This window comes from Schistocerca nitens, chromosome 1 (genome assembly GCF_023898315.1).
Source record: "Schistocerca nitens isolate TAMUIC-IGC-003100 chromosome 1, iqSchNite1.1, whole genome shotgun sequence".
Lineage (NCBI taxonomy): Eukaryota > Metazoa > Arthropoda > Insecta > Orthoptera > Acrididae > Schistocerca > Schistocerca nitens.
Window position 1 is genome coordinate 115,517,231 of NC_064614.1, and position 25,451 is coordinate 115,542,681.

The 25,451-nt window shown below is 45.0% G+C and overlaps 1 protein-coding gene across 1 annotated transcript in view; it reads left to right on the forward strand.

Annotated features, from left to right (window-relative positions):
- Nucleotides 1–25,451, forward strand: part of LOC126260968 (sialin-like) — a 133,304-nt gene that overhangs the window by 49,132 nt on the left and 58,721 nt on the right. Inside the window, exon 5 of the mRNA XM_049958543.1 lies at nucleotides 16,852–17,066. Within this exon, the coding sequence (XP_049814500.1) occupies nucleotides 16,852–17,066 (215 nt within the window). The remainder of the gene's footprint in view (nucleotides 1–16,851; nucleotides 17,067–25,451) is intronic.

A 25,451-nucleotide genomic window follows, 5' to 3' on the forward strand; every position in this document is an offset into this window, starting at 1 on the left:
GAGGTTCGAGTCCTCCCTCGGGCATGGGTGTGTGTGTGTTGTTCTTAGCATAAATAGGTTTAAGTAGTGGCTAAGTTTAGTTGAAGTAGTGTGTAAGTCTAGGGACCGATGACCTCAGCAGTTTGGTCCCTTAGGAATTCACACACATTTGAACATTTGTATTATGAAGCCAATTTCTTCCTATGTAGGTGGGAGTCAACAAAATATTTTCGCATTGGCAGGAGACAGTTGGTGATTCAAATTTTGTGAAACGATCTCACCGCATTTGAAAGAGCCTTTGCTTTAATTATTGCCACCCCAACTGACTTATCATACCTGTGACTATTTACCCCCTGTTTCACTATAATACAAAACGAGCTGCCCTTCTTTGAACTTTCTCGATGTTCACGGTCAATCCTATCTATTGAGGATTCCATACAACGCAGCAGTGCCGCATAAGAGGACCGGCAAGCGAAGTTTGGGCAGTCTCTAATAGATTTGTCGCATCTCCTTAGTCTTCTGCTAATAAAACGTAGTCTTTGGTTCGTTTTCCCATAGGAAATACGGGTATTACGAGATGGTTGCAATTTAAGTTGTTTGTTATTGTAATCCATATACTTAGCTGAATCTAATAAATTTAAATTTGTGTTATTTATCGCGTAAACGAAATTTAAAAGAAATTTTTTCAGTTCTTATGCGGAAGATGTCACACTTCCTACTGTTTAGGGCCAACTGACACTTATCGCATCATTCAGATATCAATTCGTTTTGATCTCCCGATGAATTGACTAGACGGTATACGACAGCGTCATCAACAATCTAAGAGGGTTGCTCAGATTGTCCCTAAATCGTTTACATAGTAGTAGAGGGTCTATAAAATTTCCTCGTACAAGTCCAGACATCACTTGTGTTTCGCTAGATGACTTCCGTCAATTACTACACTCCTGGAAATTGAAATAAGAACACCGTGAATTCATTGTCCCAGGAAGGGGAAACTTTATTGACACATTCCTGGGGTCAGATACATCACATGATCACACTGACAGAACCACAGGCACATAGACACGGGCAACAGAGCATGCACAATGTCGGCACTAGTACAGTGTATATCCACCTTTCGCAGCAATGCAGGCTGCTATTCTCCCATGGAGACGATCGTAGAGATGCTGGATGTAGTCCTGTGGAACGGCTTGCCATGCCATTTACACCTGGCGCCTCAGTTGGACCAGCGTTCGTGCTGGACGTGCAGACCGCGTGAGACGACGCTTCATCCAGTCCCAAACATGCTCAATGGGGGACAGATCCGGAGATCTTGCTGGCCAGGGTAGTTGACTTACACCTTCTAGAGCACGTTGGGTGGCACGGGATACATGCGGACGTGCATTGTCCTGTTGGAACAGCAAGTTCCCTTGCCGGTCTAGGAATGGTAGAACGATGGGTTCGATGACGGTTTGGATGTACCGTGCACTATTCAGTGTCCCCTCGACGATCACCAGTGGTGTACGGCCAGTGTAGGAGATCGCTCCCCACACCATGATGCCGGGTGTTGGCCCTGTGTGCCTCGGTCGTATGCAGTCCTGATTGTGGCGCTCACCTGCACGGCGCCAAACACGCATACGACCATCATTGGCACCAAGGCAGAAGCGACTCTCATCGCTGAAGACGACACGTCTCCATTCGTCCCTCCATTCACGCCTGTCGCGACACCACTGGAGGCGGGCTGCACGATGTTGGGGCGTGAGCGGAAGACGGCCTAACGGTGTGCGGGACCGTAGCCCAGCTTCATGGAGACGGTTGCGAGTGGTCCTCGCCGATACCCCAGGAGCAACAGTGTCCCTAATTTGCTGGGAAGTGGCGGTGCGGTCCCCTACGGCACTGCGTAGGATCCTACGGTCTTGGCGTGCATCCGTGCGTCGCTGCGTCCGGTCCCAGGTCGACGGGCACGTGCACCTTCCGCCGACCACTGGCGACAACATCGATGTACTGTGGAGACCTCACGCCCCACGTGTTGAGCAATTCGGCGGTACGTCCACCCGGCCTCCCGCATGCCCACTATACGCCCTCGCTCAAAGTCCGTCAACTGCACATACGGTTCACGTCCACGCTGTCGCGGCATGCTACCAGTGTTAAAGACTGCGATGGAGCTCCGTATGCCACGGCAAACTGGCTGACACTGACGGCGGCGGTGCACAAATGCTGCGCAGCTAGCGCCATTCGACGGCCAACACCGCGGTTCCTGGTGTGTCCGCTGTGCCGTGCGTGTGATCATTGCTTGTACAGCCCTCTCGCAGTGTCCGGAGCAAGTATGGTGGGTCTGACACACCGGTGTCAATGTGTTCTTTTTTCCATTTCCAGGAGTGTATAAACTGTGGCCTTTCTTACAAGACATCACGAACCCAGCCGCACAACTGATACGATACTCCATAGGCACGCAGTGTGGTCGGAAGGCGCTTGTAAATAACGCTATCAAAAGCCTACTGGAAATTTAGAAATATGGAATCAACATGAGACTGTCGATAGCCGCAATTTCTTCGTGTGAAGTAATAGACTTAAGCGCAGTTGGATAACCACGTGTAGGGACTTTCCCGAGTAGTAGTCATCAGAGTTAATCAGCGCGCTTCCTCCTTATTTAGCTCATGTGAAGAATTGAGCAGGACAGGAACAGACTTCAGAAAAAAGTACGATAAAAATGTGTATGTTCACAAACACGGAAAATAAGAATAGTGAAAGACTGTCCTCCGTTGACAGGAGCAGACCGTCATGGTAAGCAAGGCCTCTCATCGCAGGAAAGAGTTCCAGACTGATAAAGTTACTAGAGCTGATAGCATCATTACACTTCCAAAGAAACAGCAGTGTTAAAGCTTCGACATGTCTAGGGATGGAGTCCAGCTCAGTTCCATCTGAGGCGAAACCTGGAATGGTTTCTTCGAGATATTTGTTGTCCGTTCTTTTCCTACTCACTTGTTCACCTGAGCTAAATAAGGATCGCGCTGATTAACTCAAATGACGTCTTCTCGGGGAAGTCCCTTTACACGATGATAGAGTGGTTCTCCAAATATGCTGAATCCAGTTACTTCTCATCGTTTGAAAACGAGTCAGTGCTCCCTCATTAGAGGTGTCCAGGGGATGCTGAATACTAACATGGCCTTCTTCTTCCACAAACCCTAATACTTCTTTGCTTTAGATTCCGCTTCAAGTGCTTGATGAAAAACACGAAAATGCCACTCTTTGAAGCCAATGCTGTTTCTCAGTTATTTATTAATCCTCTATTTAACCAAAACTCAAGAAAAAATTAACATTATTAAGGCCAAAGCTCTCTCTCCACCATCGCTACTATTTTATATGACAGTTTTAAACATGCCTGTTACTCAGCAACCTTATACTGGGTACAACATCAGTCTGATGTCGTTCCCAGTTGGGCACACGTGGCAAACGCTAGAACGTTATATTTTACTTTTGACTTGAGAATAGCTGCTCTAAATTCTGACCACCTTTTTAGCAATGTAATATTACGATTTATCAAAATTTCGGTGATTAAGACACCCCTAGTAGATGTCGAAACCTAGACCAATGTACCTACCAGTTATGTGCATCCGGTTGGCTGTATAATCCTATGTATTTTATATGAAATAAATACATCACGTTATATTTAGTTCTGTTTATTATTATCTGTCTAACATATTGTTCATTTTAGAATCTATGTGTGTTTCGGAGCAGAAGGTCCATGTTTACTGTTTCTACATCTACATCTACATCCATACTCTGCAAGCCACCTGACGGTGTGTGGCGGAGGGTACCCTGAGTACCTCTATCGGTTCTCCCTTCTATTCCAGTCTCGTATTGTTCGTGGAAAGAAAGATTGTCGGTATGCTTCTGTGTGGGCTCTAATCTCTCTGATTTTATCCTCATGGTCTCTTCGCGAGATATACGTAGGAGGGAGTAATATACTGCTTGACTCTTCGGTGAAGGTATGTTCTCGAAACTTTAACAAAAGCCCATACCGAGCTACTGAGCGTCTCTCCTGCAGAGTCTTCCACTGCAGTTTATCTATCATCTCCGTAACGCTTTCGCGATTACTAAATGATCCGGTAACGGAGCGCGCTGCTCTCCGTTGGATCTTCTCTATCTCTTCTATCAACCCTATCTGGTACGGATCCCACACTGCTGAGCAGTATTCAAGCAGTGGGCAAACAAGCGTACTGTAACCTACTTCCTTTGTTTTCGGATTGCATTTCCTTAGGATTCTTCCAATGAATCTCAGTCTGGCATCTGCCTTACCGACGATCAACATTATATGATCATTCCATTTTAAATCACTCCTAATGGGTACTCCCAGATAATTTATGGAATTAACTGCTTCCAGTTGCTGACCTAATTTGTAGCTAAATGATAAGGGATCTATCTTTCTATGTATTCGCAGCACATTACACTTGTCTACATTGAGATTCAATTGCCATTCCCTACACCATGCGTCAATTCGCTGCAGATCCTCCTGCATTTCAGTACAATTTTCCATTGTTACAACCTCTCGATACACCACAGCATCATCTGCAAAAAGCCTCAGTGAACTTCCAATGTCATCCACCAGGTCATTTATGTATATTGTGAATAGCAACGGTCCTATGACACTCCCCTGCGGCACACCTGAAATCGCTCTTACTTCGGAAGACTTCTCTCCATTGAGAATGACATGCTGCGTTCTGTTATCTAGGAACTCCTCAATCCAATCACACAATTGGTCTGATAGTCCATATGCTCTTACTTCTTTCATTAAACGACTGTGGGGAACTGTATCGAACGCCTTGCGGAAGTCAAGAAACGCGGCATCTATCTGTGAACCCGTGTCTATGGCCCTCTGAGTCTCGTGGACGAATAGCGCGAGCTGTGTTTCACACGACCGTCTTTTTCGAAACCCATGCTGATTCCTACAGAGTAGATTTCTAGTCTCCAGAAAAGTCATTATACTCGAACATAATACGTGTTCCAAAATTCTACAACTGATCGACGTTAGAGATATAGGTCTATAGTTCTGCACATCTGTTCGACGTCCCTTCTTGAAAACGGGAATGACCTGTGCCCTTTTCCAATCCTTTGGAACGCTACGCTCTTCTAGAGACCTACGGTACACCGCTGCAAGAAGGGGGGCAAGTTCCTTCGCGTACTCTGTGTAAAATCGAACTGGTATCCCATCAGGTCCAGCGGCCTTTCCTCTTTTGAGCGATTTTAATTGTTTCTCCACAGTTTTCATTTGTGGAATTGTAGAGTTGTATTGTGCGCTGATAAGGAACCCATATTTGAAAGAGGTCCCACGTCTAAGCAGTTGAGAATTCGGTGCAAAAGCGTAACGCAACCACGACAACAGATTTAAGTATCTTTCTGATTCGTGACAAGTCTGATTAATAGTTAGTTCACAATGGGATCCCTTCGCAGGGCTATTTTGCACATTGATTATACACAAACTGGTGAACAAAGGCAGCACTCACATTGATTATATGTTTTTGAGGGCTATTTCACGCCATTTAGGAAGTTTACAGATTGATCATGGTGTCGTTATCATACACTGAAACGCCAGAGCTACTGGTATAGGCATGCGTATTCAAATACAGAAATATGGAACACTCAGAATACAACGCTGCTGTCGGTATCGCCTATATAAGACAACAAGTGTCTGGCGCAGTTGTTACATCATTTACTGCTGCTACAATGGCAGGTTATCAAGATGTGAGTGAAATTGAGCGTGGAGTTATAGTCCACACACGAGCGATGGCACACAGTATCCCCGAGGTAGCGATGAAGTGGGGATTTTCCCGTACGACCATTTCACGAGTGTACCGTAAATAGCAGGAATCCGGGAAAACATCAAATCTCCGATATCGCTGCAGCCGGAAAAAGATCCTGCAGGAATGGGACCAACGACGACTAAAGAGAATCGTTCAGCGTGACACAAGTGTAACACTTCCGTAAATTGCGCCAGATTTCAATGCTGGGTCATCAACAAGTGTCCACATGCGAACCATTCAATGAATCATCATCGATATGGGATTTCTCAGCCGAAGGCCCACTCGTGTACTCCATATGACTGCACTACACGAAGATTTACGCCTCGCCTGGGTCCGTCAACACCGACATTGAACTGTTGATCGCTGGAAACATGTTGCCTGGTCGGGCGAGTCTCATTTCAAATTGTATCGAGCTGATGGACGTGTATGGGTATGGAGACAACCTCACGAATCCATGGACCCTGCATGTCAGCAGGGGACTGTTCAAGCTGGTGGAGGCTCTGTATTGGTGTGGGGCGTGTGCAGCTTGAGTGATATGGGACAACTAATACGTCTAGATACTACTCTGACAACGTCTAGATACGACTCTGACAGGTGACACATACGTAAGCATACTCTCTGATCACCGGAACTCATTCATGTCAATTTTGCATTCCGAAGGACCAGGGCAATTCCATCAGGACAATGCGACACAGAACACTTCCAGAATTGCTATAGAGTGGCTCTAGGAATACCCTTCTGAGTTTAAACACTTGCGCTGGCCACCAAACTCCCCAGACATGAGCTTTATTAAGCAAATCTAGGATGCCTTGCAACGTGCTGTTCAGAAGAGATCTCCACCCCTTCGTACTCTTACGGATTTATGTACAGCCCTGTAGGATTCATTGTGTCAGTTCTCTCCAGCACTATTTCAGACCCCCGTCGGAGGTTCGAATCCTCCCTCGGGCATGGGTGTGTGTGTCGACCTTAGCGTAAGTTAGATTAAGTAGTGTGTAAGCTTAGGGACCGATAACCTCAGCTGTTTGGTCCCATAAGACCTTACGGCAAATTTCCAGATTACTACTTCAGACATTAGTCGAGTCCATGGCACGTCGTGTTGCGGCACTTCGGCGTGCTTGCGGGGGCCCTACACGATATTAGGCAGATGTACCAGTTTCTCTGGCTCTTCAGTGTATCACAGATGCAGAATTTATTACGAAACAACTAGAAGTACCGAGTCTAATGCTGACGAAACGTTTGTCTACATGACGTTTCTTCAAATGTATTTTCGTACAGATCTGCGTGGATTACGCTCAGAGATAAATGAAAAAATTCGAGTGGTTAACAAACATAACCAATTCGGATACTCTTCCTTCGCCAAACACAGCAGATCTCTCAAAATAAAATTTGTTGAATGTTGAGAATACAATGTGTATGGAATCCAAGGAAACGTTTGCTAAGAGCAATAGAAGAATTTGTTGTAACTTTTCTGTTCATTTTTCACTGTCTCTATTTACTATCCAAAGCCGCCTGTCGAAAGCATTTAAATCTGTGTACCGCTCATATGGCACTTCCTTCGTCTGAGGTCGCATTATGTCTAATACCATAATAATTGCATTGTGGAATCTCTTAATCCATATTAGAAGTCTCGTGCGTCCTTTCTCCATGCAATAGTTTCAAAAATACGTTTCCTTGAAAATGTTGTCCTATTTTATTTTAGATACTTGCAGTAAAATTCAGTGGACCACATTTCGAACAGTCACACGGAAAGTGGGCCGCATTCCATATTCGACTTTAGCTCACACGCTTTCATGGATATTCCGGTTCGTCTGGAATACAGAGAAATCTGCGCCTTCATCATGCATATTCACTTAACTACTCCGAACTCATTTCCTTAATGACACAGAATCTTCAAATGTATGTGGTAAACCCCTTGACACCTACGTCGGGCATCTTCAGAAATGTGTTTTCTCTCGCACGTGCATCAGCCATCGATCTCATAAGAAGCATTTCTGACACATGGCATTCAAGTAACGTCTGTTACCAGAACATCATACTAACATGCTTTTCCGTCTAACATGAAAGGATATTCAACTTCCTGGAAGATTAAAACTGTGTGCAACACCAAGACTCTAGCTCGAGATCTTTGCCTTTATGGGACAAGATCACAATCGACTTGAGTTACCCAAGAACAAACCAGTACCGGACCTCACAGTTTTACTTCCACCCTACCTCATCTCCTACGTTCCAAACTCCGCAGTTTTGCTGCGAAATTTGCATGAATAGCACCCACGGAAGAAAGGATTTTGTGGAGACGCAACATAGCCACAGCCTAGAGGAGGGGGGGGGGGGGGGTGAAGGATGTCCCAGAAGTTTGCGCTTCCTGGTAAATTAAATTGTATGCACCGGAGCGAGATTCGAATGCGGGACCTTTGCCTTTCGCGAGTAAGTGCTCTACTGACTGAGCTACGCAAGCACAACATAAGGACCCGACCTCACAGATTTGCCTCCGCCGCTACCTCATCTCCTGCTTTCCTTTCTTCCAGGAGTGCTAATCCTGTTAAGTTTCGCAGGAGAACTTCTGTGCAGTTTGGATGATAGGAGACGAGGTATTGGCGGAAGTAAAGCTATAAGCAAGGGTCGTGAGTCGTGCTTGGGTAGCTCAGTTGGTGGAGCACTTGCCCGCAAAAGGTAAAAGTCCAGAACTCCAGTCTCGGTCCGGCACGCAGCTTTAATTTCCCAGGAAGCTTCGTATCAGCTCGCACTCGGCTGCAGAGTGAAAATCTAATTCCAAAGATAATACTGATCAAAGTTTCCAAAATATCGACAGCAACAGCAAAGCAGATCCAAATAGAGAAAAACAAAATGGAAATAATTGCAATTTATGTTACACAAATCCAACCAATTTCGTGTTTCCGACATTGCAGGAGGTTATGTAGACTCAACAATATGAACAAAAGCTTCAAAGATCCCCGAAAGGTTCAAGTGATCTTATTTCATACGCATATGTTTTTCCTTAAATGTCTTCCAGGCTGCGAAAAAGTTGTTTAATTGGTTCAGAAATACAATAACAGAATGCAGAAATCCAAAGACGATACTAGAAATCAAAACCGATAACATTAGTGCATACCTCATGACGGGGTTGATACGAGTGTGGTAGAAGCTTCTGTTTACCATGTGTCCTCCAGATGCTTCTTCGTCCATCGGACAGAAGGATTCGCCAGCTGTAAATGACATGGAAATTATTTCTGACACCTATACATGGCCTGGCAGGAAATATAATTTTGGTTGTGGTGCTTTTCCTACGAGCGATTTCCCTATATCGCCAGTGGCGAACGACGCTATGATTCCTTTGAGAAGAACGCTTTCCTTATCATGAAATTTTCTCGGGTGATTAGCCGATTGGTGGCTTCGATGAGTTCCATACTCAGCATCTCCAGGCAAAGATGATGGGCTGATCACCCGAGAAGATTTCATCATTGGAATACGCAAAGAAAGCCTGCAATCACATACACTTTCCCTATCCGTACCCAGTCCCTTCTTTCTTTAAAAAGTCGTCATCAACAGGAGGTTAAATCCCAAATTTCAGCCCCGTGCTTTTTTTTTCCGGTTCACAGTAAAAATAATCGCGCCACCGAGATCCTAGAAGATTGTTTCGATTGAATTAGATAGAAATTTCGATGTGAACAGGAGGCTCGTAATATTTTAGATGAGTATAATTTATACACTGAAGAGCCAAGGAAACTAGTACACCTGCCTAATATCGTGTAGGCTCCCCACTGGACACTGGGCGTTGCATGAAAGACGTGATAAGCGGTGTTTGTTTGGGCTGACTTCATCTACGCAAAGCAAAAATGAAACTGCAAATATGTGCTAAAACACCGCAGAAAATGCGCCTGAGGTCTATCAGGAGAGACACCCCGAATATATATGTTCTTATCCCGTCTATATATACAGAAGAGCTAAAGAAACTGGTACACCTGCCTAATATCGTGTAGGTCCCCCGCGAGCACGCAAAGGTGCCGCAACACGACGTGTTATGGACTCGACTAATGTCTGAAGTAGTGCTGGATGGAACTGACACCATAAATCCTACAGGACTATCCATAAATCCGTAAGAGTACGAGAGGGTGGAGATCTCTTCTGAACAGCACGTTGCAAGGCATCCCAGATGTACTCAATAATTTTCATGTCTGGGGAGTATGGTGACCAGCGGAAGTGTTTAAACTCAGAATAGTGTCTCTGGAGTCACTCTGTAGAAATTTCGGACGTGTGGGGTATCGCATTGTCCTGCTGGAATTGTCCAAGTCCGCCGGAATGCACACTGAACATGAATCGATGCAGGAGTCAGAAAGGATGCTTACGAACGTGTCACCCGTCGGAGTCGTATTTAGACGTATCAGGGATCCCATATCACTCCATCACCATTACAGAGCCTCCACCACCTTGAAAAGTCCCCTGCTGACATGCAGGGTCCATTGACGCATAAGTTGTCTCCACACCCGTACACTTCCATCCGCTCGATACATTATTAAACGAGACTCGTCCGACCAGGCAATATGTTTCCAGTCATCAATAGTCCAATGTCGGTCTTGACGGGCTCAGGCGAGGCATTTAGCTTTGTGTCGCGCAGTCGTCAAAGGTACACGAGTGGGTCTTCGGCTCCGAAAGCCAATATCGATGATGTTTTGTTGAATGGTTCGCACGCTGACACTTGTTGACGGTCCAGCATTGAAATCTGCAGCAATTTGCGGCAACGATTCTCTTTAGCCGTCGTTGGCCCCGTTCTTGCAGGCTCTTCTTCCTGACGCAGCGATATCGGAGATTTATTTGACGTTTTACAGGATTCCTGCTATTCACGGTACACTTGTGAAATGGTCGTACGGGAAAATCCCCACTTCATCGCTACCTCGGAGATGCTGTATCCTATCGCTCGTGCGCCGACTGTAACACCAAGTTCAAACTCATTTAAATCTTGTTAACCTGCCACTGTAACAGCAGTAACCGATATAACAACTGCGTCACACACTTGTTGTCTTATATAGGCGTAGCCGACCCCAGCGCCGAATTCTGCCTGTTTCCATACCTCTGTATTTGAATATGCATGCCTATACCTGTTTCTTCGGCTTTTCAGTGAAACATCGTAAAATAGTTGTACCCGGGTAGCACCCTTTCTCAGTACGCTTTAATATTCTCTTTTGCCAGGGACATCAAATTGAAGTGACGAAATGCTTGTACACGCTATGTCTGTTGCTACTCTGTAACCAAGATATAAGTGTTTGGTACATTTACGCCTTAAGTTGATTGTGCAACGTGTATCTGGGGAGGAAATGACGTTCGAGACCTAAATGGGTTTCGTAAGCCCCTGAAAACACTTCGGGCGTATTTTGGACCACATAATTGGTCATTAACCTGGCACACATATCAGATGTCTATCTCGCTCAGCTGCCTGACACAGCAGCAGTCGCTGAACGACGTGGTGCAATCGTTACGACACTTGTCTAGCAGTCGGAAGCAGACGCAATCCATACATCGCGACTGAGTGGTCTGTTTTTTATTTTGCGCCGGCCGAAGTGGCCGTGCGGTTAAAGGCGCTGCAGTCTGGAACCGCAAGACCGCTACGGTCGCAGGTTCGAATCCTGCCTCGGGCATGGATGGTTGTGATGTCCTTAGGTTAGTTAGGTTTAACTAGTTCTAAGTTCTAGGGGACTAATGACCTCAGCAGTTGAGTCCCATAGTGCTCAGAGCCATTTTTTATTTTGCTAAAACGCTTAGAGTCAGCATAAAGACGATTCCGCCGAGAAGACTGTAGCCCATTTGTGCCTCCTTCCTTTTTAGATTCTGACCTGCTATCAATGGGACTTTGATCTAACACGTAACACTAAATAAAAAATGTCGTGTGACCAGGGCCTCCCGTCGGGTAGACCGTTAGCCTTGTGCAAGTCTTTCGATTTGACGCCACTTCGGCGACTTGCTCGTCGATGGGGATGAAATGATGATGATTAGGACAACACAACACCCAGCCCCTGAGCGGAGAAAATCTCCGACCCAGCCGGGAATCGAACCCGGGCCCTTAGGATTGACATTATGTCACGCTGACCACTTTTTTTTTTTTAAACTCATTTTGTTCGTTTTCGTTCGTTATATCTGCTCGGGGCGGACATCGAAAGACGCCCGTTTCAGTTCGTTGTTGACCTATTAACTCAGTTTTTTTATTACAGGGGCCAACCAGCCCTCTGACCGAACACGCTGAGCTACCGTGCCGGCACCACTCAGCTACTGGGAACGGACACGTAAGACTTACCTGTCCGTTTAGATATGTAACGGAAGAAAAACTTTTTTTTATAGGTTAAGAATAATTAGGCGTCGTAATAGTCATGCGAAATATTTCATTAGCAAAACATTTATCTCGGTTGTGTCCTGGTGTATCGATAGGGCCGATTTAAAATCGATCTGTTACATCTTTTGTACACAACAAACTCCTTGGCCATAATGAAATCTGTCTACTGACATTAATAATAATTGCATAATTAAATATAAGAACTTAATGTAAAACAAACAGCAAAATATTGTTTAATTGGAATAATGTACACTGAATCGCCAAAGAAACTGGTATAAGCATGAGTGCTCAAATACAGGGATATATAAATAGGCAGAATACGGCGCTGTGGTCGGCAACCCCTGCATAAGACAACAGGTATCTGGCGTAATTGTTAGATCGGCTACTGCTTGCTGTTACAGTGGCAGGTTGCCAGGATTTAAGTGAGTTCGAGCATGGGGTTATAGTCGGCGCACGAGCGATGGCACTCCCATCTCCGAGGTAGCGATGAAGTGGGGATTTTCCCGTACGGTCATTTCACGAGTATACCGTGAATATCAGGAATCCAGTAAAACATCAAATCTTCGACATCGCTGTGGCCGGAAAAAGATCCTGCAAGAATGGGACCAACGACGACTAAAGAGAATCGTTCAGCGAGACAGAAGTGCAGCTCTTCCGCAAATTGCTCTAGATTTCAGTGCTGGGCTGTCAACAAGTGTCAGCGTGCGAACCATTCAACGAAACATCATCGATATGGGATTTCCAAGCCAAAGGCCCATAAGATTTACGCCTCGCCTGGGTCCGTCAACACCAACTTTGGACTGTTGTTCGCTAGAAACTTGTTACCTGGTCGGACGAGTCACGTTTCAAATTGTATCGAGCGGATGGACGTGTACTGGTAGACAACGTATGAGTCCGTGGACCCTGCATGTCAGCAGGGGACTGTTCAAGCTGGTGGAGGCTCTGTAATGGTATGGGGCGTGTCCAGCTTGAGTGATATTGGGCACCTGATACGTCTAGTTACGACTCCGACAACGTCTAGATACGACTCTGACAGGTGACACGTACGTAAGGATCCTCTCTGATCACCTGCATCAGTTCATGTCCATTGTGCATTCCGACGGACTTGGACAATTCGAACAGGACAATGCGGCTCCCCACAGGTTCAAAATTGCTACAGAGTGGCTGCAGGAACACAATTGTCAACTTAAAGACTTCCGCTGGCCACCAAACACCCCAGATATGAACATTATTGGGCATATATGAGATGTCTTGCAACGTACTGTTCAAAAGAGATCTCCACCGCCTCATACTCTTACGGATTTTTTGGACAGCTCTGCAGGATTCACGGTGTCAATTCCCTCGAGCGCCACTCCAGACATTAGTCGAGTCCATGCCACGACGTATTCTGCCACTTCTGCGTGCTTGCATGGGTCCTACCTGATATTACGCATGTACACCAGTTTCTTTGGCTCTCCAGTATCTTTACTACAATAATGTATTTAAGTTATAAACGATTCCGAACATTCCAGCACAAGCTGCATATATGCCACCTATACAGGAAACTAGCAATCTACCTGACAAGTTACTTCGCCATTATGGTTGTTGTAGTAATAATATTACGGTATCAGATCAAAACTGTTCCTATTAGCGGATTACTCTACAGCGCACTGCAACCAGAGTGTGCACAATATATGTAAAACACCTGAGAATAGGACTACATGCTCGAATTCGATCATGCTTTAAATAAAATAACTTCTTTCAGCAAATTTGGCCTGTTGACATCACCGTTATTCAATCTGTACATCATTACCAGAATGAGATTTTCACTCTGCAGCGGAGTGTGCGCTGATATGAAACTTCCTGGCAGATTAAAACTGTGTGCCGGACCGAGACTCGAACTCGGGACCTCTGCCTTTCACGGGCTAGTGCTCTACCAACCGAGCTCGAGTCTCGGTCCGGCACACAGTTTTAATCTACCAGGAAGTTTCATATCAGCGCACACTCCGCTGCAGAGTGAAAAGTCTCATTCTGAAAACAGCCCCCAGGCTGTGGCTAAACTATGACTCTGCAATATCCTTTCTTTGAGGAGTGCTAGTTCTGCAAGGTTCGCAGGAGAGCTTCCGTAAAGTTTGGAAGGTAGGAGACGAGGTACTGGCAGAAGTAAAGCTGTGGGGACGGGGCATGAGTCGTGCTTGGGTAGCTCTGCTGGTAGAGCACTTGCCCGCGAAAGGCAAAGGTCCCGTGTACATCAATACAGTCGAGAAATCACCCGAGCACTACGGAGAAGACATTCTTAGGTACTAATGCAACAACATACTTCGCTCCCTAATCTCTAAAGGATTCCTGGTAAAAGTAAGCCATAAAACTCTTGCCACTTCTCTGTGAGATTGCGCAACCCGGTCACATATTACTATGTTACAAATGTTCTGCTATGCGAACCGCCTAATAAAATGCCGTTATCTTCGGGATCATTGTTCCTTACCTACGTAGTGCAATTTTAAGCTTGCTTAACTTAGAACTGGCGCCACCCCATACCTATAGCTCAATACTGTTTGCAGTTTATCAATTTTAAATCCTAGCTTTCAACCAATGGAATACAGAGAAACATGAGGTCACAAGCGCACGACGAATTTTAGATACACAGGCTGACAAAAAGAAGTGAACTATTCCGAAGGGGAAGAGGAAACGAAATGAAATTTTACTGGTTTAGGGTATGTTGTGTCATTTCAGTGACTATAAAATCGAATCAGATTTACAAAGGACTTGGCAGCGAGAGCCCACTTGTCAGTACGACATTTCACCCCCTGTTGGCCTGGATCCATGCACTGATTCGGTTAGGAACGGCGTTATAAAACCACTTCCCTCTCCTGGGGCTAGCTGTCGCACAGCTGTTGTGATTGGTTCTTGACATTCTGGATACTGGCTCTGGGATAATGTTAACGTCAGATCTGATGCCACAAGTCTTGTATCTGGGACAGATTTAGGACTTTTCACACCACTGGAAAATCTCAACATATCGCGTAGAGTCCATAGAGAGACGCGCCTCATGTGTAGACGAGCATTGTCCTCCTGAAAATTTTCCATGGTGTAATGTGTAATTTAAACGGTTAGGAACAAGTTTGATGCAAACACTCTATGCAAGTGATTGAATCTTTTCTTAAATGTTTAGTTACGTAAGAACTAGTCTTCCTCTCAGACGCTAGTCAGTCGTTTCCTGATGACGGCCTAATAAGCCGAAAGCAGTCAAAGAAACAATAATCAGTAGAACAAAAACATTTTACTTGTTATTCAACCTTAAATATGGAATTTTTCTACCAAAAAGTACTGGAAGAATCCATGAATAAGAAACAATTAAATTTATGAACTTTAAAAATGACTTTAGCTGTTGTTTAAAATGAAATACTCCATTGCAGCAGAGACATCGCCAGTGTAGTGCAGCCAAAATGAATGAAAAAGAAGGTCACACAATAAAAATTCAACTCTTCATCTGTTTCCTGTCGGTGCTCGAGGAAAAACGTGGCTTGCTGAAAGAATAAGTTACGTCTGGGTAGTACCATCCAGACACGAACACCGCCTGGTTAAAATACATTTATCTGCTGATTTACTGCTTTCACTTCATGGACAGTAACTGTTAATCTTTCCAGGTTGTCTTCAAACTCGGAACTTCTTTATAAATGGTCACAACGGTCCACAAATCAAAAATTATACCTTCTCTTCAAAATAAGTTTATCCAAGTAAAACAATACCACAACGCGAAATTACACTCTCCATTTTCATCATGCAGAATCATAAAATCAGAACTGAAATACTTGGCAGTATACGGCAAAAATTACGTCTCATTCCTACCAGCAACGACTTCCAACTACTAACCAAGAAGATCAAAGATCATGTTGAACAACTCTCTTCAGTTGTTGATCCCGTTCCTGCAGGGTTTTTTTCCGGCCGCAGCAATGTCGGTGATTTGGTGTTTTGCCGGAGTCGGAGTCGTATCTAGACGTATCAGGGATCCCATATCACTTAAGCTGTACACGCCCCACACCATTACAGAGCCTCCACCTGCTGACATGCAGGGTCCATGGACTCATAAGTTGTCTCCACACCCGTACATTGCCATCCGATCGCCACAATATGAAACGAGACTCGTTCGACCAAGCAACATGTTTCCAGTCGTCAACAGTCGAACGTCGCTCTTGTCGGGCCCAGGCGAGGAATAAAGCTTTGTGTCGTGCACTCATCAAAGGTACACAAGTGCGTCTTCGGCTCCGAAAGCCAATATCGATGACGTTTCGTTGAATGGTTCGTACGCTGACACTTGCTGACGGCCCTGCATTGGAATCTGCAGTAATTTGCGGGAACGATCCTCTTTAGTCGTCGTTGGTCCCGATCTTGCAGGATCTTTTTCCGGACGCAGCGATGTCGGAGATTTGACTTTTACAGGGTTCCTGATATTCACGGTACCCTCGTGAAATGTCCGTACGGTAAAATCCCCACTTCATCGCTTCCTCTGAGATACTGTGTCCTATCGCTCGTGCGCCGACTATAACACCACGTTCTAACTCACTTCAACCTTGAAAACCTGCCACTGTAGCAGCAGTAGCTAACAATTGTGCCAGACAGTTGTGTTGTATAGGCGTTGCCGACCGCAGCGCCGTGTTCTGCTTGTTTACATGTCTCTGTATTTGAATACGCTTGTCTATACCAGTTTCTTTGACGCTTCAGTGTAGAGTAGCCTGTAGTGTTACGAGTGGTCACCCTGTCAGAGTACCTCTTATTGGTTGCGTTCGCCGGCAGGGATGTACGTCGGCATCATCGCGTCCATGGCGCTGACGGGCGCCATGTGCGAGATGGCCGGCGGCTGGCCGCTCGCCTTCTACTCCTTCGGCGCCGTCGGCCTGCTCTGGTGCGTCCCCTGGTTCCTGCTGGTCGCCGACTCGCCGGCCAAGCATCCAAGCATCGACCCTGCCGAGCGCTGCTACATAGAGGCCCACGTCCTGCCCATCAACAAGGTAACGCCGGCTGCAGCGACATTAATCGCAAAAGCACGCTAGCTGCACACAGGATGTGTCACCTACTTCTCTTCGCTACTGGCCATTAACATTGCTACACCACGAAGATGACGTGCTACATACGCGAAATTTAACCGACAGGAAGAAGAGGCTGTGATATTCAAATGATTAGCTTTTCAGAGCATTCACACAAGGTTGGCGCTGGTGGCGACACCTACAACGTGCTGACATGAGCAAAGTTTCCAACCGATTTCTCAAACATAAGCAGCAGTTGACCGACGTTGCCAGGTGAAACGTTGTTGTCATGCCTAGTGTAAGGAGTACAATCACTTTTCCGACTTTGATAAAGGTCGGATTGTAGCCTATCGCGATTGCGGTTTATCGTATCGCGACACTGCTGCTCGCGTTGGTCGAGATCCAATGACTGTTACCAGAATATGGAATCGGTGGGTTCAGGAGGGTAAGACGGAACGCCGTGCTGGATCCCAACGGCCTCGTATCACTAGCAGTCGAGATGACAGGCATCTTATCCGCATGGCTGTAACGGATCGTGCAGCCACGTCTCGATCCCTGAGTCAACAGATGGGGACGTATGCAAGACAACAACCATCTGCACGAACAGTTCGACGACGTTTGCAGCAGCATGGACTATCAGCTCGAGACCGTGGTCGCGGTTACCCTTGAAGCTGCATCACAGACAGGAGCACCTCAACGACGAACCTGGGTGCACGAATGGCAAAACGTCATTTTTTCGGATGAATCCAGGTTCTGTTTACAGCATCATGATGGTCGTATACGTGTTTGGCGACATTGCGGTGAACACACATTGGAAGCGTGTATGCGTCATCGCCATAGTGGCGTATCACCCGGCGTGATGATATGGGGTGCCATTGGTTACACGTCTCGGTCACCTCTTGTTCGCACTGACGACACTTTGAACAGTGGGCGTTACATTTCAGATGTGTTACGACCCGTGGCTCTACCCTTCATTCGATCCCTGCGAAACTCTACATTTCAGCAGGATAATGCACCACCGCATGTTGCAGGTCCTGTACGGGCCTTTCTGGATACAGAAAATGTTCGACTGCTGCCCTGGCCGGCACATTCTCCAGATCTCTCACCAACTGAAAACGTCTGGTGAATGGTGACTGAGCAACTGGCTCATCACAATACGCCAGTCACTACTCTTGATGAACTGTGGTATCGTGTTGAAGCTGCATGGGCAGCTGTACCTGCACACGCCATCCAAGCTCTGTTTGACTCAATGCCCAGGCGCATCAAGGCCGTTATTACGGCCAGAGGTGGTTGTTCCGGGTACTGATTTCTCAGGATTTATGCACCCAAATTGCGTGAAAATGTGATCACATGTCAGTTCTAGTATAATATATTTGTCCAATGAATACTCCTTTATCATCTGCATTTTTTCTTGGTGTAGCAATTTTAATGGCCAGTAGTGTAGTTAATGCTACCGGGTGGTTACAACTGAAGTGCAGGTACTCACAGATGTCCAGTGTCGGCAGTAATTATCGTTTGGCAGCGAAACATGCTAGATATACAAAGGCGTTAATGCGGAACCGGTTTACACTGGAAAAAAATTAGTTCCAGTTTTGGCCACCAGGTGCAAATCTGGCGTTGTGAACGCAAGAAAGTCGTATAGAAGTGTTTTCATCTCTAATGGATTAGGAACATGGCATGGGCAGAAAAGGTCAAATACATCTACATCTACATACGTACTCCGCAAGCCACCATACGTTGCGCGGCGGAAGGTACCTTGTACCACTACTAGAGATTCCTTTTCCACTCGCAAACTGAGCGAGTGGAAAAACGGATATGTGTGCGACTCTGCACTACTCGTAATTTCTATTACCTGATTTTCGTGGCCCTTGGGCGAACTGTAAGTTCGCAGCAGTTTGATGGTACTGCAGCTAGTTTCAAGTGCCGGTTCTTTAAATTTTCTCAATCGCATTCCTAAAAAATGACGTCGCCTTACTTCCAGCGGTTCGTATTTGCGTTCCAGAAGCGTCTCCGTAATACTCGCGTGTCAATCAAACCTATTGGTAACAAATCTAGCAGTCCGCTGTGGAGTTTCTGCCGCACTTCTTGCCCACATTACATTTATATTTTACGTATACTTGCTATCAGTCGGACACAAACACCTGAAGCAGGAAGAAAGGGAGAGAGTACCGTGCATTAAGTTTTGCAGTAGACGGTTCCAGAGCGTGGAAACGTGGGTGGTAGAGGTGATTGTACCATGCTGGAGTTCCCAATAGACAGCCGGGAATCACATACTGAGCGTGGCACGAGCAATACAACGTTGTTAATTAATATTTGCTATTTTAACACCGCTATGCTTTTCCGGCCATATCGTCAACACTAATTGTGCTGATAGGAGGTTAATAATAACTTCACAAATTCAAAAACAGGAGAAAAAATGGAAATGAGAATAACATATTAACTTAGTTGTACTGGCGGACGACGATGGATCGATCAGAAGTGTGCATGAATAAGAAGGCGCCAAACTATTAGTGTAGCTCACTACGAGTACTTTACGAAGTACGGGCGAGTGATAAAAGCATAATGTTGATTTTGTTATTAACCAACGCTTACACAACTTGATCAAAATGAGCACTTGAGACGTCGAAAAGATACTGCACCTCTAAAACGACATGATCAACAGTTGCCTTCAGATCAGGTAGAGATCGAACGTGTGCCTGTTAAACACGTTCGTTTAGATATTCCCCAAGCCAAAAGTCACATACATTCATATCAGGAAACCCTGCAGGCTATGCATGTGGAAAAACCTCTAGAGTTTCCACACGGTTTCAAGGAGGTATCGATAACGTGCAGACCTATATCGATACTGGACTGGCAAGACATTGGTCCCAGCAATTCTCTGACCGTATCAAAATCTCTACAGTAAGTCCGTAGACTAGCGCGGACACATACAAAGGAAAGCGCAGAGAATTGCAGTTTATATACGTAGAGAGACAAGATTTAATAAAATCTGTCTTTTTTTTCTTACTGAAACATGACTACAATTTATATTCGCATGCTGTAGTGTTGGTCTACAATGCCTTCGATGTATCATGAATGCGATGTATGTTCTAATGGCAAAAGGATATTTTCATGAGACATAATTACAGTTTTCAGATTTTTTCTTTGCTTGTACTGTAAGAACCTAGTTTTCTGCCGAAGCCGACCGGAGTGGCCGAGCGGTTCTAGGCGCTACAGTCTGGAACCACGCGACCGCTACGGTCGCAGGTTCGAATCCTGCCTCGAGCATGGATGTGTGTGATGACCTTTGGTTAGTTACGTTTAAGTAGTTCTAAGTTCTAGGGGACTGATGACCTCAGCAGTCAAGTCCCATAGTGCTCAGAGCCATTTTTTTTTTCCTGCCGAATTTCATGAGTTTAGACCAACGAAAAGTATCCTATTGACTCCGATGAAGGGGTCGCAAGTATCAAAATCAGTAACATAAATGGCCGAATCTTCTGATCGCATTGACCTAGAAGCTTAAATGATTTACCCTGCCAAGGGATAATAGACCTCTGTAGGTGACATAAATTTGAATTTGATATAGCAGCCTGTTCAAGAGAAAAACGTATATTAACAGACGGACAGACAAACAGAGGGAAGGATAAAAAATGATAAAAATATTTTTTCGCGTTGTTGTTGTTGTTGTTATTGTGGTCTTCAGTCCTGAGACTGGTTTGATGCAGCTCTCCATGCTACTCTATCCTGTGCAAGCTTCTTCATCTCCCAGTACTTACTGCAACCTACATCCTTCTGAATAAGCTTAGTGTATTCATCTCTTGGTCTCCCTCTACGATGTTTACCCTCCACGCTGCCCTCCAGTGCTAAATATGTGATCCCTTGATGCCTCAGAACATGTCCTACCAACCAGTCCCTTCTTCTTGTCAAGTTATGCCACAAACTCCTCTTCTCCCCAATTCTATTCACTACCTCCTTATTAGTTATATGATCGACCCATCTAATCTTCAGCATTCTTTTGTAGCACCACATTTCGAAAGCTTCTATTCTCTTCTTGTCTATACTATTTATGGTCTATGTTTCACTTCCATACATGGCTACACTCCATACAAATACTTTCAGAAACGACACTTAAATCAATACTCGATGGTAACAAATTTCTCTTCTTCAGAAACACTTTCCTTGCCATTACCAGTCTACATTTTATATCCTCTCTACTTTGACCATTATCAGTTATTTTGTTCCCCAAATAGCAAAACTCCTTTACTACTTTAAGTGTCTCATTTCCTAATCTAATTCCCTCAGCATCACCCGACTTAATTTGACTACATTCCATTATCCTCGTTTTGCTCTTGTTGATGTTCATCTTATATCCTCCTTTCAAGACACTGTGCATTCCTTTCAACTGCTCTTCCAAGTCCTTTGCTGTCCCTGACAGAATTACAATGTCATCGGCGAACCTCAAAGTATTAATTTCTTCTCCATGGATTTTAATACCTACTCCGAATTTTTCTTTTGTTTCCTTTACTGCTTGCTCAATATACAGATTGAATAACATCAGGGAGAGGCTACAACCCTGTCTCACTCCTTTCCCAACCACTGCTTCCCTTTCATGCCCCTCGACTCTTATAACTGCCATCTGGTTTCTGCACAAATTGTAAATAGCCTTTCGCTCCCTGTATTTTAGCCCTGCCACCTTTATAATTTGAAAGAGAGTATTCCAGTCAACATTATCTAAAGCTTTCTCTAAGTCTACAATTGCTAGAAACGTAGGTTTGCCTTTCCTTAATCTTTCTTCTAAGATAAGTCGTAAGGTCAGTATTGCCTCACGTGTTCCAAAATTTCTACGGAATCCAAACTGATCTTCCCCGAGGTTGGCTTCAACCAGTTTTTCCATTCGTCTGTAAAGAATTCGTGTTAGTATTTTGTAGCTGTGACTTATCAAATTGATAGTTCGGTAATTTTCACATCTGTCAACACCTGCTTTCTTTGGGATCGGAATTATTACATTCTTCTTGAAGTCTAAGGGTATTTCGCCTGTCGTACATCTTGCTCACCAGATGGTAGAGTTTTGTCAGGACTGGCTCTCCCAAGGCCGTCAGTAGTTCTAATGGAATGTTGTCTACTCCCAGGGCCTTGTTTCGACTCAGGTCTTTCAGTGCTCTGTCAAACTCTTCACAGAGTATCACATCTCCCATTTCATTTTCATCTACATCCTCTTCCATTTCCATAATATTGTCCTCAAGTGCATCGCCCTTGTATAGACCCTCTATATACTCCTTCCACCTTTCTGCTTTCCCTTCTTTGCTTAGAACTGGGTTTCCATCTGAGCTCTTGATATTCATACAAGTGGTTCTCTTTTCTCCAAAGGTCTCTTTAATTTTCCTGTAGGCAGTATCTATCTTACCCCTAGTGAGATAAGCCTCTACATCCTTACATTTATCCTCTAGCCATCCCTGCTTAGACATTTTGACTTCCTGTCGATCTCATTTTTGAGACGTTTGTATTCCTTTTTTCCTGCTTCATTTACTGCATTTTTATATTTTCTCCTTTCATCAGTTAAATTCAATATTTCTTCTGTTACCCAAGGATTTCTACTAGCCCTTGTCTTTTTACCTACTTGATCTTCTGTGCCTTCACTACTTCATCCCTCAGAGCTACCCATTCTTCTTCTACTATATTTCTTTCCCCTATTCCTGTCAATCGTTCCCTTACGCTCTCCCTGAAACTCTGTACAACCTCTGGTTCTTTCAGTTTATCCAGGTCCCATCTCCTTAAATTCCCACCTTTTTACAGTTTCTTCAGTTTTAATCTACAGTCCATAACCAATAGATTGTGGCCAGAGTCCAAATCTGCCCCTGGAAATGTCTTACAGTTTTAAACCTGGTTCCTAAATCTCTGTCTTACCATTATATATTCTATCTGATACCTTCTAGTATCTCCAGGATTCTTCCATGTATGCAACCTTCTTTCATGATTCTAGAAACAACTTTTTCTTGTTATACATTTACAAATAAACTATTTTCGGACTTTCTTCCTTTACTTTTAGTGTCAAACCTTACTTCTTGCCAAATTTCATGATTCTAGATCAGCGGGAAGTAACCTACAGGTTCTGACAACTGAGTTTTCGAGTATCAAAATACACTGAAGCGCAAAAGAAACTGGTAGAGGCATGCGTATTCAAATACAAAGATATGTAAACAGGCAGAGTACGGTGCTGCGGTCGGCAACCCCTATATTAGGCAAGTGTCTGGCGCAGCTGTTACATCAGCTACTGCTGCTATAATGGCAAGTTATCAAGGATAAGGGAGTTTGCACGTAGTGTTATAGTCACCGCACAAGCGGTAGGACACAGCATCTCCGAGGTGGCAATGAAGTGGGGATTTTCCTGTACGACTATTTCACGAATGTATCGTGAATATCAGGAATCCGGTAAAACATCAAATCTCCGACATCGCTGCGGCCGGAAAAAGATCCTACAAGAACGGGGCCAACGACGAATGAAGATAATCGATCAATGTGACAGAAGTGCAAACCTTCCCCAAATTATTGCAGATTTCATTGCTGAGCTACCAACAAGAGTCACCGTGCGAATCATTCAACGACATATCATCGATATGTACGATACTGCAGGGCCTGTACGAGTATGGAGACAGCGTCAGAAATCCATGGGCCCTGCATGTCAGCAGGTGACTGTTCAAGCTGGTAGAGGCTCTGTAATGGTGTGGGGCGAGTGCAGTTGCAATGATATGGGGACCCCGATACGTCTAGATACGACTCTGACAGGTGACACGTACATAAGCATCCTGTCTTATCACATGGATCCATTCATGTCCATTGTCCATGCCGACGGACTTGGACAATTCCAGCAGAACAATGCAACACCCTACACGTCCAGAATTGCTACACAGTGGCTCCAGGAACACCCATCTGAGTTAAAACATTTCCGCTGCCCACCAAACTCCCTAGACATGAACACTGTTGAGCATATCTGGGATGGCTAGCAACGTGCTGTTCAGAAGAGACCTCCAGCTCCTCCTACTCTTACGGATTTATGGTCAGTTCTGCGGGATTCATGGTGTCATTTCCCTCCAGCACTACTTCAGACCGTTTTCGAGTCCATGCCGGTCTTGTTGTGGCACTTCTGCGTGCTCCCGGGGACCCTACACGATACTGGGCAGGTATATCAGCTTCTTTGGCTCTCCAGTGTATGTGACATAAATGGCCGTATCTGTTGATTGAATTGACTTATAAGCTTTAAATTTTTGCTCTACCAAACGACCATTGAACTCAATACGTGACATGAATTTGAAACTTGTTACCTCTACCCATCCCTGAGATGGTTCAAATGGCTCTGAGCACTATGGGACTTAACATATGAGGTCATCAGTCCCCTAGAACTTAGAACTACTTAAACCTAACTAACCTAAGGACATCACACACATCCATGCCCGAGGCAGGATTCGAACCTGCGACCGTAGCGGTCGCGCGGTTCCAGACTGTAGCGCCTAGAACCGCTCGGCCACACCGGCCGGCCATCCCTGAGAAGAAGAGTTCTTAACCGTCGGACAGACAGGCAAAGATAAACACGGACGGACAAGAAGGCAATCCTACGAAGGTTCTGTATCTCAAACTGTAAAAACGTTCCCTTTTTACAGATTGAGATACGGAACCCTAAAAATGAAGTCCGAGCTGAATGGACCACTGGAAAGAGGCAGATGGGGAAGCAGTACAGTGGCATAGTAACGTTGACTGTTGAATGTGGCGTGTTCAAAGATCTGTGATGATGTCAAGAGCTTATGGCCCGGACCAATTAGGAGTTGGGTCGCGGACTCTTTTAGGATGAGATCGGATTCAGTCTGCATAGTGATTCTGGGCGTACCCGCTTATGACGAAAGCTTGGAAGTGAAGCTTTGAGGGCGGTTTGTGAGTCGTGCTTGGGTAGCTCTGTCGATATAGCACTTGCCCGCGAAAGGTGTAGGTCCACGGATCACTGACGCCTTAGCTCAGCGTGTACGGTCAGAGGGTTAGCTGCCCTCTGTAATAAAAAAAACTGAGTGAATAGATCAACGATGAACTTTAACAGGTGTCAAAAAGCAACGAACGAAATGAAATAAAGGAAAAGAGAAAAGGGATCGCGTTTCGGTCTCGCACATAGCTTTAATCTGCCAGGACTGTCATATCCTCTGCATTAAACTGTTTGGGAAAGCGCATATTTACAGTAACTGTGATTCCGTAAATGGTGACTGATTTTTGCTCGGTCAGTGCCAGTATTGCGCTAAAATGAATTTAAAGTGTCCGTCTGATGATCAGGCTGATGAAACCAATAGCAAAAGTATTATTCAGTCAGTAGCTTCAGGAAGTTTGCTACAACATTCTTCAAACATTTGCAAG